The 18,361-nt window shown below is 49.5% G+C and overlaps 4 protein-coding genes across 4 annotated transcripts; all 4 read right to left on the bottom strand.

Annotated features, from left to right (window-relative positions):
- Nucleotides 1-647: 647 nt before the first annotated feature.
- KRP23_1564 (uncharacterized protein) lies at nt 648-1,307 on the bottom strand (the record flags this gene model as incomplete). The annotated part of the gene is made up of 1 exon (XM_067886224.1): nt 648-1,307. The coding sequence occupies one exon, from the start codon at nt 1,305-1,307 to the stop codon at nt 648-650; it is 660 nt and encodes a 219-aa protein (XP_067752143.1).
- Nucleotides 1,308-2,565: 1,258 nt separating this feature from the next.
- KRP23_1565 (uncharacterized protein) lies at nt 2,566-3,094 on the bottom strand (the record flags this gene model as incomplete). Its single annotated transcript, XM_067886225.1, has 4 exons — nt 2,566-2,593; nt 2,664-2,792; nt 2,885-2,979; nt 3,056-3,094. The coding sequence occupies 4 exons, from the start codon at nt 3,092-3,094 to the stop codon at nt 2,566-2,568; spliced, it is 291 nt and encodes a 96-aa protein (XP_067752144.1).
- A 2,946-nt stretch (nt 3,095-6,040) lies between these two features.
- Nucleotides 6,041-6,814, bottom strand: KRP23_1566 (putative sterigmatocystin biosynthesis peroxidase stcC; the record flags this gene model as incomplete). The annotated part of the gene is made up of 1 exon (XM_067886226.1): nt 6,041-6,814. One exon carries the CDS (start codon nt 6,812-6,814, stop codon nt 6,041-6,043), a length of 774 nt encoding a protein of 257 aa, XP_067752145.1.
- A 1,299-nt stretch (nt 6,815-8,113) lies between these two features.
- On the bottom strand, nt 8,114-10,428 carry KRP23_1567 (uncharacterized protein; the record flags this gene model as incomplete). The annotated part of the gene is made up of 2 exons (XM_067886227.1): nt 8,114-8,163; nt 8,253-10,428. 2 exons carry the CDS (start codon nt 10,426-10,428, stop codon nt 8,114-8,116), a joined length of 2,226 nt encoding a protein of 741 aa, XP_067752146.1.
- Nucleotides 10,429-18,361: the final 7,933 nt, after the last annotated feature.

The following is an 18,361-nucleotide window of genomic DNA, read 5'->3' on the forward strand; positions in this document are numbered from 1 at the left end:
GGTTTACAAGTTTGCTGTTATGTATTTGTTCACCAAAGGAATGCTGTACGCCAACACTTTGCCCGTTTTGTAAAGTGCTAGCTGCATGGCGTGACCTAACTTGACCTGATCTACCAATGACCTGTTTTGCGCTCTTCCTACAGCAGCCATACGCACAGGTGCACCAACAAATATGATATAGCTTCGTAACTTGTCGCTTAAGTCGGTGGTGCTTGCGCAGATCACCCGCTTGTTCTCCTTGCTCTCGTGTGTTGGGAGGGAATGATTGTTGGTTCTCGTCCTTTTCATTGCCATTCTTGCTTGTCCTTCCGCGCAAGCTGCTGGTGCGTCACTGCAGTAGCCCGGTGCATACATGGGTCCTTGAGATGCAATCTTCTTCAGGCTCTCGTCTGTCATCGCGTTGGACAAAACGGCCTTCCACGGGCGCGTCCGATTATTTTCCTCCAACTCTCAACGATGACGCAAGTCACCTTCTACGAGCCCCATAGGATTCCACACGGATTCTACGAGACTTGCCAATCTGGGAGCCACTTCCTCATCTAGGAGCAGGTATACTTCACAACGCAGCGAACGATAGCACAGTGTGAACCTGAGCTTCGACGAAGCCATGCTCGCTTCGCCCGAATCGCTCAATTTCTTGGCATACACTAGTCGATAGTTCGAGTTGTCTTCTTCTTGTAAATGCGAATGACGTCGCGGAAAGGTTCCTTGCTTAGCGGGCTCGCAGGAAGGGTTTCTTTCGGCGGGTTCACAACAGGTATGTTTCCATCCTCTGGATCCTCCTTCTTCTCCCTCTTCTTCTTTTTTCCAAACACGAACGAAGGACACAACTGGTTCGCTGCCGACTTGGAAAACTCATTGTCCGAAGGGTATCTGTTTTTCACTTGCACCAAAATCACCGACGCCTCAGTCTTCCACTCCACCGTCAAACCCACGAGTACCTTTTCCTTCCGAAAGATCGGGATCAACAGACCCGCTCCTTTCTGGTTGCGCGGAAACAACCCTGCAGCCCGATGCCCTAGCAAATACCACACCGTATCCTCATTTGGTGGAAGTTTCAGCTGGACGCAGTGAGTGAACCCTATTTGCCAGCCATCCCACCGCAAGTACCAGTCGTACAACGCAGTCGTTGTCGCTCGGTCTGACTTAGCCATTCCTTTCTTCTTTAATGTCTTCTTTTCAACACCTAGCTCGTTCAAGAATTCCTGCACCGATATAAGTTGGCCGGTAATCTTGCACTCAGAAATCCCCTTTTCCCCCATCGCATACTTGTCCATCGCTAGAAGCAGCACAACGCGAGCAACCATCTCGCCATCTCCGCCAGTATCTAGCGTATCAACTTCTTGAGCTGAGGCAGAATATAATTTGACAGTGCGCCATCTTGTCCATACCACACTTTCATCGCGCCAAGGTGAGCATTGGGTCTAATCCATAGCTACTCAAGTACCCCTCTTTCTCATAATTCACATATGCGAGAATCGCGATGAAGCCTACGATGACCCGTGACGTCAACGCCGACGTCGAGTACGGACGCACATCCAGTCGACAGACCATTGACGCAACATATCCTCGTTGTAGCTGCCTTTCTCTTCTAGGTCGCATCTCAGTAGCAGTTTGCTCGCTGCGAGACTAGGCTTTAGTTATTCCCCTGGCTCCATGTTCTACAGCTAGATCGGTGACCGTCATCTATGGCCCATTCATATCAGCGCGGTCCAAGCCTCATTCATTCTCACTTCCGGTCAAGGTAGCCTTGTACGCGACGATATCTGCACTCCAATATTTGCAATCCTGGATTGTATTACCCACCCCGACCTTATCGTCTGCCTTCGTCTCAGTTTCCAACAATTTCTCCATCCACCATCACTTCATCCAGCACTTCACTCATCGCTTCGTCACTATCTGCCGTGTTTGTGCCATGTGTGCAATGCGTTCACCAAAGCACATCCATCGTGTGAGTAAGCACGAAAGGTGGGAATGCTGGTAGCTCCTTCCCTTCGTACTTCCGAGATAATTGGTCCAACGATAGCGGCGGTACCAGGTCCGAAATCTTGGAGGGCGTATCCACCAGTATGCCAAAAATGCCACCTCCAGTGTTAATTTTATTGTTCGCAAGAACGAGGGCCTGTTGCAGCAGATGAAAGTAGTTGCTGCTGTTGTGTTCGAGAGCAAGAAGGGACCTGGCTCTGTCTACGGCCAAGATCACCAGTGGCGCACTCGGGCTCGCTGCGTCGTTTGGTTTCCCCTTCAACGTTTTTTCGGACGCCTTGAAATGTTCTGCTGCGGATTCGTTGGCTCTGGTGTCTGTGGATAGATTCGTCCACTCGCTCAATGAATGCTCGTGCGCTTGACGATATATCGCCAGCAGACGATCTCCGATTGCAATATGAATAGATCCTTTTGCAAGCAACCAACTACGCAGCTCTTCTGTAGCCTCAGGATATCCCGTCGACTTGTGCAAGCGCGTCCATATGTACACAACTTTCAGCTTTGAGTCAGGATGTTGAACCTCTCGTGCAATCTCAAGAAGCATCCGAGTCTTCCCGAAGCTGGAGCTTTGTACGACCGCTACGTAAGGCGCCTTGAACGATTCTCTCTGCTTGCAGTACAGATCCCAGCACGTCCACAAGTATTTCTCGCATTCAACCCTGACATCGCCAACGTACTCGGTAGTCGTGAACGCAAACTCGATCCACTTCATCTCATCTTCGCATGGGTGGCTGCTGCCACCAACTTGGCCACTTCCATTGCATCGGCATGGGCGACTGAATATTGAAACACCATGGACGAGACAACTGATGCGTGGAGTATGTCATAAGTCTTGTCCACACAATGCTCCCCTGCCCACTCGTCAGTCAAGACCGCCTACTTCTCTTTAAGGTCGTACTTTGAAGCGAAAGGTTCCGACTGCAAGCGCCTGGAAACCTCATTGTTCATGAACTTGGCCAGCGCCTTCGCTGTGGCCTCCTGGTTCAGCGTATCCTGCGACCACACAGCACAGCACAGCACAGACCATACTACTACCGCCACTACATGGAATCATCTGGGCTTGACGTACCTGTGCTGAGCTGCTAGGAGCGCTCTCAGTGTTCTCCATCGCCAGGGTTGTAAAACCTGGGTTCTCTCTCCAACGCGAGGGATTGGACTGCGCAACACGGGCAAAAGGAGCTGGATAGTTATCGCTGGGGTACCACAGTGAAGGAGATATTTATCGGTAGACTACCACAACGAGCGTTTGCCTCTACTATGAAGTCTAGTAGGGCCTTAGACTAATTCGGACTTTCAGAGCTCTATCAAGACTGGTCTGCTGGTATTTAAGAGCTGGGCAGGTCAAAACAGACTTTAAAACCGATTTAGCCTCTTTTGCCAGAACGGATTCATGTAATTGTATTGTACTTTGCACCTAGTTTGGCAAATGGGTTGCGTATTCAGGCCTAATTTGATCCATAAAAAGGTGATCTACCTCTATTTTAGAGTTAATTATGCCTACGAGCTCTTCCCCTAGCTCCCTCGATCAGCAAGGGGAACTATAATACACAAGGCAGATAGCCAATCGGCCCTGTTTCTCTCGCTTTCTCCGCCTTTAGTCAGCCTCCCATCGTGAGCTTAAAATTGTCCCAGGGCAGCCTATCCATAATTAAGCATATAATTAGCTATGAGAAGGCAGCAATAAGGCTTATATGGGACTAGGATTACGATCGAATTGAAAGGCACAATATAAAAAGCGGCTGTCGAACCAATGCTTCGCGAGCATTGATGACCAACATAGGAACGACGGATTTCTATTCCATAGTACAGATGTCGCCGGCAAATTTGCAAAGGTCGGACCAATAAAGACTGCGAGGTTGCAAGATTCGCTCAGGTATCATATAGTCTGCATAAGTACTAAGTTACTCTGAATTTGTTGCTCGCATGTGCAGGAAGCTTCCCGTAGCGCGACATTCTCCCACCAAGTTGCATCTACCTCAGTACTTCCCCAGACGACCAGTTTCAAATCCCATGGACTTGTGCGAGGAAATTGTTGCTTGCAGTTGCAAATTTGCCATCTGTACTGGAATGCCGATCCTTAGTCATTTTTTAGCAAATGCAAAGCGTCCTTCGTTGTGTATCTGTCTGGGTATGCTACAGCAGCGCTATGTGCGTTTTCCCCTCACAGCCAACGGATCGGTCCAGCAACTGCAGTGTCAGCAACTGCAGCGTCAGCATGTAACTCCCAAACAATAACTTGTACGAGCACTACACGGTCGATATGCACAAGAATGGGCTTGCACATACCGAAGGCTACCGCAAGTTTGTGGGAGGTACTACATATATTGTACATGTATTGAAATGGAACGCTCAATCGTGAATCACAGACCGTGACTTGGGTGATGTAATAGCATGTTATGCCTCTAACCTTGCGACGCGCAACAACTGACTCTTTGTGTTTGCTTCCTGGGTTTGCCAGTCACCGGTTTCCTCCGCGTGGCATCAAGCAACCGCTTCATCACAACTGCTTCGCATTCCCCATCAGCACAACACATTTATCACCCGACAGAAGAAGTCACGTGATACCATGGCCAATAGCACTTTGTATCCGCCTAACCACCAGCAGCTCAGCGATCGTGTCGTTCGTGACATTATAGTCCGAGACAGACGCCAATCGCTACGGGCGTCAAATGAGCTTGCCCAGTCGACACCGGCTCAATCCGGTAGCAAGCGTTCGTCGTCGTCACTGACTTCTATTGACACGAAAGACACGGAAATGACGACTCCTGTTCCGCCGAGCAAACACACCAAGAAGGGAGGAGCGAGGGACAAATTGGCACGCCGCAGAGAGCGCAACAAGCTGCATCAACGACGTTACAAGAAGAATCAGCGCAATCAAATACAGAGCCTCGAAGACAGCATTGAGCAGTTGAAAGAAGAAACCCAAGAACTCGAATTGCAGCGCCAGCTCGTGGTCTTGGATGGCCAGCGAAACAAGTCGATGTGGAATGTGGTGACCGAGTACTTTAGTCTATTTCGCTTTGGTGTCCAGGTACATATGCCGGTGGCACTCGATAGGCAATGTCCGTATGATACAGAAGTACAGAGAAACTTCCTGCGCTCAACAATGGCGCAGGACGTGACCTACGGCCAAGTGTGTGGCCCTGACGCAGTGCTGGAAAATTGGAGGGAAATGTCGCTTTACCACTCTAGGATGAACATTGAGCTCGTGTATTTGGAGAATGGCCCCGCGGACTCGTTGATCGCGACGATAAAGGAAATGGTTACTGTGAACGAGAACATGATACGCCTTGCGTTCCCACACTTGATCAGTGATGAAGGTAGCGAGCACTCCCAACTGGCTCACAGACTTCTTGGGCAACAGTTTGTGGTTCATAGTTCAGTGCGTTTCGAGTGGAATGAGGAGCTGAATCTCGTGAAGAGCCTCCAATTCAAGGCAGACATACTGACCCCGTTGCTGCGCGTGCTGGGCAGTTTGGAAGATGTGTCTCGTGTGTTTGACAACGCACTGCTTACACCTGAGAGCGAATTAGTTGCTGGGCTGTGACTGCTGTCTGGGGCTTTGCTGTTTTGGCACGTAGTCGTTTTTCTTCTAGCACCCAATGTTAGCGAGAGGTCGTAGTTTGTCGGCCATCCACTACGTAGTAGCTACTAGTATTTGTACTGGCGAGATGAACTAATACACCAACGTTTTCTCTCTCTCTCGATAACATCGCTAATACTTCGAAGTAATAGTTAACTGCTCAAACCTCGTAAGATCGCGGAAATAAAGGGCAACGCTTGTAGCATGCTGCTATGCCGATTTCAACTGCAGCAACAAAACAATTTCGTGCTTACGTGTTTCTCCCCCATTATATCTTTGACGCGAATGCACGAGTATGAAAAGCTCAGCGCGACAATAAAGTGGAGCACTTGTTACCCCATTTAAGCTCGTCCTCAGCTTACTTTGCTTTTATCGAGGATTGGCGCTTCCGAGCATGTAAGCACTCATCAAAGAATTGAAAGGATCATATTGAAATTTGTTCATTCTCTCTCATCCCCCAAATGTGTGACCTCACACTTCAACGGCATTCAGGTACGATATCGTAGCGAGGGCGTCATCGTACGTAATGGACGTGTCGGGCTTGGTCCAGCCCTCAGGGAACATTTCCTGCAGGAAGAACGTGGCAGTGAACGTCGTGGCCGTCGAGTTGCCATTCTCGCCACCAAATCCACGCAGGAGCAGGGCCGCCTCAGCCCCTGCGATGAAAGCGGGGGTGGTGCCAAAGTCGAACTCTGGGTTGTGCTCCTCCCCCCACGCCATACGCGCGGCGCGGATCGTAGCAACGTCCGTGACGTCCACCGATCCGTCGAGTCCGTAATTCAAGACGTCGTTGATGAGACCGGGGGTGACGAGGTACGGGTCCACTCCGAAGTACGAGTCGATGCGCGCCAAGGACGCGTCGTGCTCCACCTGGTCGTTGTGCTTGGACAAGTCGTTCATGTCGAACAGGTCCGGCGACAGACCTCCCATGACGGCGGCCAAATCCTCAGCGATGTTGAACTTGTCCATGACGACGGCCAGCGCCTGGTCCACCGTGATGTTCTTGCCGTCGCGAGGGAGGTATCCGTGGTTGGCGAGGGTGTTCATGGCGGGGCAGGGCGAGCGACGGAATGGGGCCGTCGAGTTGACCGCACCCGAGGTCAGATACGTTGGCGGGCGGTAGTACTCGCCCTTGGACAGGGCGGCAGCCTCAGCGAGAGCTGCTTCGGCCTCGGCCTCAGTGTAGCCGTACGCCACACCAATGGCAGCAACAACGAAAGCGAACGACGCCGAGATGGAAACCATGGTGGAGGTGGGGGTAGATTGAGAGGCGAGGCTGGTAATTTGTTCTTGCGAGCAAATTGGGGAATGAGATCGTCGGCACCGGGACGGTTGGCAGCGGTGGTCAAGGCAATGGCCTGGTCGGTCACGGCGCGCGACACCAACATGGCTGACCAAGAGGGAGCGAGTCCATTGGCCCAATGCCCTCGACAAGTCGGTAAGTGATCTTGAGGCACATAGTGGCTCTGCTCAGGCATTGCACACGAAAGCGGCCTTTACTGTCTGACGCATCGATGCAGCACGGGCTGTAGGCATCTTCATTCAGCGTTGAGTAGACCTTTAAGGCGAAGGAGTTTTCTGGTGTAAAGACTTCGGGGTCAGACGTCTGACAGAGAACTCCACGTCAACGAAGTAGGAAGGAATTTTGCCTCGATCCACTGCACCATCAGAACGAGCTGGTGCCGTCCCAGCGGTGTTGCTGCCAACATACTCGAATTCTAACTGACATGGTTGCACCGATTGTCCGGTTGCCTGGATTCTGTTACTCACCGCAGTGGCGTCCATCCATCAGGTGCTACCTGCAACTGCACAACGAAGGAGACCACAGAACCAGCAAGTACACCGGTGCAATGCCAAATTGACAAGCCAAGTATCCGATACTCATTCATTCCTCTTGGTCCTGCAAAAGGGAAATGCTATTATAGTTCGGGTTGGAACGGATAGTAGCGTTTGATGATGGTGCAGGCCCGACACGTCTACGATAACATTTGCGTGAGTATGCTCTCACCATCTTGGTCGAACCGTTTTGCCCACTTCTCTAGTCGCGCACGTGCACGATGAAGATTGTTGGCCTGAACCACCAGATTCCGATGAGCTGTACCTGAAAGCTTAGAGACCGGATCGACAATGCAACTTTACACCTCACAATGCCGTGACAGAACCTCAAGTGGGATGCCGTGTCGCCTTCATGCACCAGTCGCGCACAGCTGGAGGGATCGCGCAGTTCGACAGACTACGAGCTCTGCTGTCGGCATTGCCGATACCTAAAGGTGCGTGTCAGACAATGCAAGCAATAAATCCGACCGTCGTGGCAACGCAAGGGATCTGCATTACCTGACTCCGTCCGACGCGTGATACATGTAGCATTTGCTGGCCGTCGAGGAATTGCTGGGGCCCACCACCGTCCGCCAAAGAAACGAAGGCCTGAAGTCGTCGGTTGCTGGTGATGCAAGAGCGCGGCGGAGAAATCAACGCCCACCTCGCTCGCCTCTGTGTTTGGATCACCACCTTCAGCGGACAGAGAAGCAAAACTAGCTTGAACCTTCACTTTTCCTGCTTCCCGAACTCGCCGGAGATGCTCTTCACGTCACCTCCTGCAACACCATGCGATCACCAAATGTCAATATCCAACCCCGCCTCGTAAACCCCAACGCACCTGCTCAATTTAAACACATCTGTGCACCTGGCGCCTGATGCTGCTGCTGCACGTGCAAGTCGCCGGCCTCGATTTCGAACTCGCTCAGATTCGTTTCGTTCGTCATGTACGCGTCCCGGAACTTTCGCCAGCCAAACGGACGTCGCCGCTTGCGTGATCGGTTTGGGTCTCTCAAACTGTCCACGATGATCTCGTACAGCTTCAGCGCGCGGGATGACCACGTTAGCACCTGCATCATGTCGTCCAGCGGGACGAAGCACCAGCGCACGCATCGGTAGAGTTTCGTTACGTCGTCGATGCGGCCGCTGGATGGTCGAGGCAGCTGAGCGTCTGCCTCGAGGTGGTAAACGTCCAGCCCAAACACCATCTTGTTCAGACAGCGCAGAAGCGTTTTCTCGCCCTCTGGGACCCGCAGACGATCGCTGCAGAGTACCAGGGCCAGCGTCTCCACAGGCAGCTTCTGCATCTCCGACACGATGAGGATGTCGGCCACTTCCGAGCCCACGTTGATCGGAGCGCTGTAGAACAAAGTCGTCTGAAGCAACTGATGGTATAGACTGCAGATTGGGTCGCCCCACAAAAACAGTTTGCCGCTGACGGTGCACACAGTCCGGCGGTAGTAGCTATGCACCGGGTCCTCGTAGTACACCCAGCCTTCGTCACTCGGACTGGTGGTCCGAACTGACGTTGCTGGCGTTGAAGAAACAAGTGTCTTCCACATGCAATACTGATGGCGCGAATGCTGGTACTCGATTTGCGTTTCTTCAGTCACGACACCACCGCCTCGATTGGCAGGTTGGTACTTGACGATGAGTTGGCCTCGGATCCAGAATTCGGGGTCGTTAGCTAGATCTGCCGAATCCACCGCCACCTCAGGGTCTTCAGAGAAGAAGTTGGGCGAAGAACGACGAATGACACGCCACAAGAGCGGTGACGAGCCTGCTGCATTGATGCACGCCTGCAGCACGAAGTCGCCGAACTCATACAGCGTCACGTGGAGCGGCACGGCATTGGCGCTGGGAGTGTTTGTGAAGCACTCGACGCGAGACAACTCCACGAACGGCTCCCAGTCTGTAACAAAATGCTGGTGCATAGCGCGAAGTGATGGTACCTGCGGTGACTCGAACTTCAGCTTAAGCCAATTGACCATTGCGTCCAGCAAGTCTCTCCAGAACCCGACAAGGCGCACGTTGTTGATCAAAGCGACAACCACACGGACCAGCATATCGTGGTCGTCGATAACCTGAATCCACACCGGCTTAATCTTCTCCATCGCTTCTTGATATTGCACTGGCTGCAATTCATACAAAAAGTCCACTAACCGGTCGCAGACTCTCCTCCTCATGTCTTCTTTCGTCAACGCCGCAGACGCCACAAGCAGCTCCATCCACGAATCCAACGTCACCTGTCTAACAGCAACCCGCAGACACGAGTATCGTATGCGGTCCCCCATGCCGACCCACTCGGCCAATTTCAGTGTTTGTCTCGCGCTCGACTCGTGCAGTAGTCGCACCTTGAACGTGTACACGTACTCGATCACGGGCACCACGGCTATGGCCGCTGCTCCGAGAAGCTCCACATGAATCACCCCCCGTGGCTTCTCAACCATAACCACATCTGCCATCTCGGCACCAAACACCTTTCTCGCTCGCTTCTTCCCCAGTCGTCGATTCTCATTCTCCTTGTGTCCCAGGGCCCTGAAACTTCCTCGTCGCCTCTTCCTACCTCCCATTTCACTATCAATACTTCCACCTTCTTCATCGCTGCAACTGCTGGAGTCTTCGTCCTCGATCTCCTGACGTTGGTGATCTGCAGCCAAGCACGTGGTGTACAGCAGCGGCTTGAGCAACGTGATGGTTTGCAGTGGACACGCTGCGGTGCCTGCTTTGTGGTTCTTATCCAGGTCTTTAAGCTTTACTACGTGAAGTTTGAAGTCTGTACCATTTGTAGTAAACTGTCCCTTATCAGGTGCTTGGAGTTGTTGCATTTGCAGCTGCAAATGCAGCCAGGGCCAGCGTAGACGCAGTACCTCCTCGTGCAAGGCGAAGACGCAGCCGTCCACGTGCAACATGACGTCGGGCGGGAACTGCGAGGCCTCAGGGAGCACCGGACGCACCCAGGACGCGGCAGAGAATGTGCTAACGGCGGTGGACACGGATAGGATACCGTGCGGGTCCTGGAGGCCGTCGCGCAGCAGCTCCATCGCTGGTGCAACTGCAACTTTTTACTCTGACAATTATTGCGTCGAAAGTCTTCCATATTTGTTATTGGTAGTCATGTATTGCCTAATTACGAATCAAACATTTAAACGTTTTAAACAATTACAGGACAAATGACCAGAGCTGCAGATATCTCAAGCGACTGCCTGCCAGTAGAGCTGCAGCCCGGAAGAGGCGCTCAAGTGACTGCTTGCAGTATTAGCACTTTTCGTTGTTCACTGGCTGTATGAGGGAGGCTGCGTTGGAGAATCTACTGAATCACTCAGTAGATACTACTTTACATTTTAAATGACTGCAATATAATATTCTATTACTGTACTAGTACGATAGTTATAATGATGGCACGGCTGCAGCAGTGTCAACTTTCACCGCAGTAAGCCATGAAAACATATCTATAGTTGATGAGACTGAGTCAGTCGAGACAGAACTGATATCGCTATCCTTATATCACATGTGTCAAATGTACAGTCGTTTTAGCTTGCTGGTCGACAGTACTCACAGAACTAACCAGTAGTTGTTTAGGGTTTTGTGGCCCGTTGGAATGATTAAGTCATGCTACTTTGTGAAAGGTACAACTATCCACTGTGTACTTTGATGGTGATGAACCAGTTTTAGCATAGTGGTGCAGCACAGGCAAACGACGGTTGGCACATGGACAGAGCAATCGAACACTTCAAAAGAGCAATCAGCAACCAGGAAAAGATGTTTCGAGTTATTTTTGTAGAGAAAGATCTGAATGAGATCCAAGTCTTATAAAGCTACGTCCCGACGGTTGTATCGTGATTTTTTATTTCCATGCGATTAAATATTTAAAAGAAAAACGCGTGAAACCCGGGTTCGGCAACATATCATCCAAAGATCCCACTTCCATTGATGCTGCCGTTCACAAAAAAGGGGTATGTTTCAAGTCAAAGAGAGTACGACCGGCCCTTCAAGTCCCTACTTAAATTGAGTGTTCGCATAGGTCACGATGGTTTCTTTCAATATTTCGAGCGCAACTGGGATAGTTGCCAAGACATCGGGGTCATGCAGCGCCGCGCGCAGCTTCTTCACTTCAAAACCACACTAACAATCCGTTTTTGGGGATATAAAATATGGTGTAGGTAGGTCCATGGATATACCAATAGCATTTGAGTTTAATATACGAATATGTAGTTGCATTGCACTTGTTCTGTTAGTACTAATATTGAATATCATATTTTCCGAAATTTTTCCGAAACGGACATTGGCCTGGAAAGTTCAGGACGTTCAATGAGGACAGCACCTGGACTCCATTGCGGGCTCATTAGCCGGATGTACGGTCAATATGAAGCTGAATTTTGGTCTGTGCCGTAAGAAATGGAGATTTTGATCCGTTATTACAATCAGGTGTTAGTACTGCTCTACTAATCACGCAACAATGTCTTACTACTAAAACTATATATCGGTTGCTAACATCAACATTACCATCGTCTCACGGTTTGCTCGATCAACTACACCACAATTATGGCACAGTACGAGGCAGCGTTGCTGGAAACGCCAATGATATCGCGTTTGTAATATTCCGTTAGACGACGTTAGTGTTTAGTTCTACTAAAGCAGAGGCTCGGGGCATAATACAAATTTGCTTCATACTAATATTGTAGTACTATCATTAGTCCTAACCATAACAATCCTATCAATCCCTCATATGCAGTCACTGGCGAAGACTTCACGAGAAGATATTAATTATGAACAATGGATCGTGAGAATTCAACTTACCACTTTAGTCGTAAACCAACCCCCTTAAACTACGAACGACAGCATTGTTCGCACACCACGGGTGGCAAAATTGAACTGAAGGCCTTGACTTCCTTTATTCGTAACCTATGATAGTGCTGCAAATAGAAACGATACCAGCAATCTGCATTGGTCAGGCGGAGAACTGTGTAAGCAGCAAGTATTTTGTAGAACTTCGTGTTGGGTCGTACAATCGGACCATACAAGAAACCACCGCACTTGTTAACGACACTGACCTGAGGGTGCACTCTGGTTTCTCTCTGCGTTGCGTATCAGAAACTAGCACGGTTGAAAATGCCGTTATCATACGACTGGCGGCAAGTCGATCATGTACAAGAGAAATGCGCTTCCACGGAGAAGTTAGACTTGGTGCACTCTATCAATTCCTATGCCACCATGAAAAGCGTTGTTCAGTATGCCAGACAACCAACGACAGTCATCAGATGCGGTGCATCCCTGTGTAGTGATAAGAATACTCGCCGCATTCGCCGGACATAATACTGCTGTCGTACAGTCTGGTAAACTAAAGGAAGACATTGGGCCATATGCCTTTTACGAGAATGGTCGTCACGCTACACAAGTTGGGTCGCCATACCCGAGGTCCTTCGCGCGTATGATGAAGTACGATGTGTGAGAGATGACTGTAGCTTCTATGACCCCGAGCCGAAATTTGAACGCTCTGATTGATAAATTTTCGCTTACCCAGAACACTGTGCCCAAGATTCAAACAATCCAGCATTTTGTGAGCAGCATTAAGAAAACGAGTGTGAATCACGCTGCTTTCCTAGACGACGTGCTGTATCTTGCGAGTGAGTCAAAATACAGCGAACGTTTTGACGATTCTACTGCGTTTACGTTTGGACACAACTTCAACGATCATGAAGATCCAATTCTAGGCGAAGGTACAGATGAGAAACCGTTTGTCCTAGCATTTTCAACGAAGTCCATGCTTCGTCAAATGGATACCCAAAACATTCGTTTTCACATTAATGCTATTTTGTGTGTGTGTGTGTGTGTGTGGTATTTCGGACGTCTCGAGGGGTTTCTTTCCAGTGGCACCATTCCTCGTCACAGAACGAACTCAAATTCAGTACGCAGCAGCTATGATGACGATAGCATCTCAATATTTCCGGGTGGTTTCAATCAAGAATTTTATGGCAGACGCTGGAGCCGCCCAGTATAATGGATTTGCACGCGAGTTTTCACTGAACGTGAACGCGACCTATTTGGTGTGTTGGTTCCACGTAGTGAAGAACGTCGGGGGGATGGATGAATATCCTGTCCGCTTGGTCTGCAAACATCTCTATGCACTACACTCGAAATCCGACTGAATACCAGGTTTTGAAAGCCAATGCTTTTTTGAAGTGGGGGGACCTCAGAGCTCTGGATACTTTCACTAGCTACTTCAATGAAAAATGTTGTATCACGATATCACAACTGGTGATGTTTCCACTTTCCGTCCGGGTTGCGAAAACCAACAATCCTGCTGAAACGTTCAACAAACTTATTAAACGTGACTACGGCCTTCAGATACGCTTGAAAACGGGTGACTTGGATAGGGAGTGTTGTATCCGCTATTGAATGGTGTCTACTTGTGCACGGCATTTGATTCTCTCAGAGTGACGCACTGCTTTTGCACCAAAGTGATGTGTGGTTTATGATATCAAACATATCAACACTGACCTGGGCAAATGGAATGAAGGCGTAGGATTTACTGTGTCAGATGGACGAGCACCTGTGAGGATGGAAGAGTACGACTTACAATGGATTGTGAGTATTAAGTTCCTGAAGCCTGTAAAAGTTGGTCGGCTGGAGCTGTGAAACACATGCCTCGGTCACATTTTCCACTGCTAGTGTTTCCTCCAAACGTTGGTCACCCTGTGGTTGCAGTAGCACTCATTACCACATAATACATTCAGTATTTGTAAAACATGAATTATGCACCAGTGCATATTTACCAACCTATCCATACCCATACATTGCTCTTTGATTATTCAGAATTTGTATAATGCTGAGTTATGTACTAGTACATTTATAATATGGGATATGCACTAGTGCATTTGTGCCGCATTCGACAGGTAAAAAAAGAAAGAAACAAAAATCGATATCATACGTCCTCAGACATGGAAGCCACACCGCTGACTATGTAGTTCTTGTTCGCACAAGCAATGACGTGGAGCACATATTCAGATTTGCGTTTGCACGGGGCTGTCTGGAAATGCATGAGTCTGTGTATGCACGTGGGTATATCCGCAAGTGTTCAAGGCTTACAGACCATCAGCTTCTCAAGTCCGACAGTAAATGGCTGCTTCGTCGAGGAGGGATACAACTTAGAACAGCGTCGCTATTGCTGGATGGAAGAAGAAAAAACGTCAAGAACTAATGGCTAGCACACCAGACGCATCATTCCCCCGTCAGTCCACAGGCATCTTAGATGGGCGATCTGTTCGGAAGACAGTGTCCGGTCGAGGGTCTCTCTCTGACAATGAAAACAAGGAGTGTTAGACACAGTTCAAGAGGTGAAACAAGTGGAACATTATCGAATGCTTCAGCGAGTACATTTATGACTCTGATTAATGATACCATCCCGAAGAACCAGCGTACAAATTCGTCGTCTGGCACCACTTTGAATTCGACGTGGACACCAGTGATGGTGAAGCTCCATCGTGCCCGATGCGGACATTTCGATTTATGCAAGAAAGAAGAGTTACTCCGTGTCCAGACTGCATACCATCCGGGCAGCTTGGTCGGACTGATAAATGCAGCAACCAACAGCATCAAAAGTGCTGTTCAACAGGCATGGTCTGAAACTGGTGCTCCTTCGGGACCAACTGCATACGCATCCGTCACCAAAGAATCAGCCTGTGTATTTGCTCAATTGCGGGGGATCGCTGCGTCCCTCCCTGAACCTTGTGTCACAACCGACGAGCCATGTCCATATTTCGCTGAATCTCAGATAATGAAGGCACACGGCAAATATAATGAAGCTGTAGTTAGTGCTTATCGAAAAAAAGGTGCAGAAATCAAAGAGAGAATTGATCTCGATGAACCACTCCTGCCAGCACGTTTCCGAAGCTTCGGAAAAATCGACGGGATATGTGATTTTGAAAGCGAGAAGATATAGCAATGCGCTCCACACGAAAGGCAATGATAAATACCGCTTATATTGATGAAGATATTCTCCTGGTTCTATATCTACTCTCACGATAGTGCATGCCCGACTCTACGCGGGCGGCCACATTTGCTTCTTGCACCGCTGCTGCAGCCTCGCACTCCACCAACAGACATATTGCTCATTTGCCGAACACTGCCGCGCCAGCTCCCAGACCTCCTCCATTGATGATCTCCTCCATATTGGAAGTATTCCATGTCTGAGCAGTTCGTTTCAAGCGCTTCACTTTCCATGTCGTATAAGCGTGATCAGTCTTCAGTAATGTGCGCGTGACGCTGGATATTGTTTTGGCTGCCTTGACCATGGCCGTCCTAATCCCCCTCTGCGGCTCGCATCGGTCAGGCTGAAGAGTCCATAACCACAACGCCGAAAAGAAAGGCTGTCGTTTCTGTGACTGCATCGGCTCGTGGCGGTGGGAATTTTTATTCGAAAGAGCTGTAAGGCTGCTGTAAAATGGGCTCTGTGCGGATTGGCGACAAAGTGAAAATGAGGTCCTTGAATTGAAGCTCCACCAACGTGTGGATCCGACAGTTAAGGCGAAGCTTCTCATAGTTCTCATTCTCCACTCGTTCCCGCTTTGTGCATGCAGTTCTACCCTTTGTCTGAAAAATGGACGTCTTGCACATGGAAGAGATTGGTATCGTTCACAAGGTTGTACCCGCAGGCTCTGTCGAATGAACTGAGCAATATCAATTCAGCGGCGCCTTCGAGACGGCGGTTCTTCATGTGGCGATCGAGATCTTCTAATGTGCTAAAGGTTTTGTCGCATCCGAGCCTCACAACGATATCATCCCAACACTACCTGCGCAAATAAAGCTTGCTGTTGCTCCGGATCATGCAGATGCAGCCTTGCAGGGCGCGCGCATCTACTCACGGAGCAGTACATGCTTGCTATAATTACGTGTATCTACACCTGTTTTTCACAAACGGAACATGTGGTGCATTGCACTGTCTTTGATTTTGAACCACTGTTCGCGATGTCAACTGCAACCCCCATGGCCTTAGCCAGGTGCCGTGGGCATAGTTTAAAATCAAGGTTGGCTGTTTTAATTATAAGGTTTCCTCAGATTGCACGGCTGTCGCTGAGATAGACCTCGGAGAACAAATGCGTCAATTCCCACAACCAACTGTCCTCCCAGTCCAAAGCATTTCCTCTAGTTGGTTCGAATCCGATGATTATAAAAGCCTAGCAAACAGAGGGCATCGATGCCTGCCGTTGACTCGCGAGATAGTGTTGTAGCGGGGCTACACAGTCGATTCACCTCCTACCTTAGTGCAACATGCACTAATGGATACATTCAGGTTGACCATGGTCCACATGGTGGTCCACATTCATAGCAAAAGCATATGACTGGTAGAAAACAACATATATCTACCAATGAGAGTCATTCATTAGATAGGGGTTCTGCCATCCATCCAATGGCAGAACCTCTCATTAGAATATCAGTTTTAGGAGGAAACCCCATTTACAAACAATACAGTTCTCATTTGGCACCAAAGCTATCATTCGGTTTCTTTGTCTAGGTTTAAGTATACTTGCGGATACAAGTATACTGAACTTAAGCTAAATACACCTACGCTTCCTCATACATGTGCGCACACGTGTAAGCTTAAGTAGTGGGTCTAAGCAGACCCATTACAAGTGTAGTGGGTTACTCACTTTGGCTACCCTTTACCAGTATGTCCGCTGCAAGATGTAACTGGCGAGAAACTTACGATCTATCGAAAACGTCAAAGGAAACCACTACATGTAGATTTCTTAGGCAGCACAGGGATACAAAGACTCGATAACACGCATGAGGAGTCTAGCGACAGACCAACAAATACACATCTGAATTTGCAACATGAAGACCAAGGCGACTATCAGGAATGACCACAGTCGACTACAAGGCCACATTCAGCGTGCCATTGCACAAGACACTACAGGTGGACACGGTTTTCTCAGTCAGCAACCTAGTAAACTTACTTGTTGACATTTACGGGACCAAACACTTTGTTGTTCGTTGCGGAGAACTGTGGTGAAGTGCCTTCCAGAAAATGTGATCGGAAATGAAATGCAGAGGTCACAGCCCCGAGACAATGACAGTTGGACGGATCCGGACTAAGATGGCGATGCCGCCAAGAAAAGGACCAGAAAGTACGAGGCGAGTGATGGGCCCCGCCATCGGTGCCGGATCCGGCGGATGACCCAGGCGCACAGCTGTACCAAGGTCGGGATCAAGATTTAAGTATACTCGAGGTACACCGCGGTTCGTGGAAGAATCGTTAAGGAAAGCGATGCCAAGTCAAAGAGGGCGATGTGCAGATTGAGGAAGTGACGGCGCACCCAGATCAAGCATCGCCGAGATGGGGAAGCCTTGGGGACCGAAGCTGGCTAGATCGGGATCTGGCCCCACAGTAAAGTTCGCCCGGATCACGATCTGGCTCGACACTAAGGCAGAGGCGGATCCCGGATCTTGATCTCAGGTTCCACCTAGATCACGATCTGGCCCGGTACTAAGGCCGAGGCAGATCCCGGATCTTGATCTCGGATCCCGCCCAATAGTGGAGCATGGGATGGTGAGGTGTCGCAATCAGGTGATTACATCAAGGTACCCCGTACAGAGGACGACGGAAAGAATGGGTAGATGATAGAAAAGACGCAAAGTCGGTCGTACACCGTGGATGAGTGGATGCAGGATAGGATCAAGGATGTGATAGGACTTAACTATAAATCAGAATCGAATTTGCCCTGAACTACAAGAGTGCTTCGCCTCCGCCAAGAAACGGGAACTACATTGGCCCTACAAGGTGTTGGCAAGACAAGGAGTAGCTGATCTAGTGGTTGTGTAAGTCTGGATAATATATTGGCCAGATCTTACCTACTCTAGTGATCTATTATCAAGTGCAGATCCCAGATCCGACGGAGTTATTACTTGGCCCGAAGATCTCTCGATTTCTCAAACCCCCAGAGCCCCCGCTATAGGAAGCGGCAAGTAACGCAAAGG

The sequence above is a fragment of the Phytophthora ramorum genome, assembly GCF_020800215.1.
Source record: "Phytophthora ramorum isolate Pr-102 chromosome Unknown Phyram_PR-102_s0001, whole genome shotgun sequence".
Taxonomy (NCBI): domain Eukaryota; phylum Oomycota; class Peronosporomycetes; order Peronosporales; family Peronosporaceae; genus Phytophthora; species Phytophthora ramorum.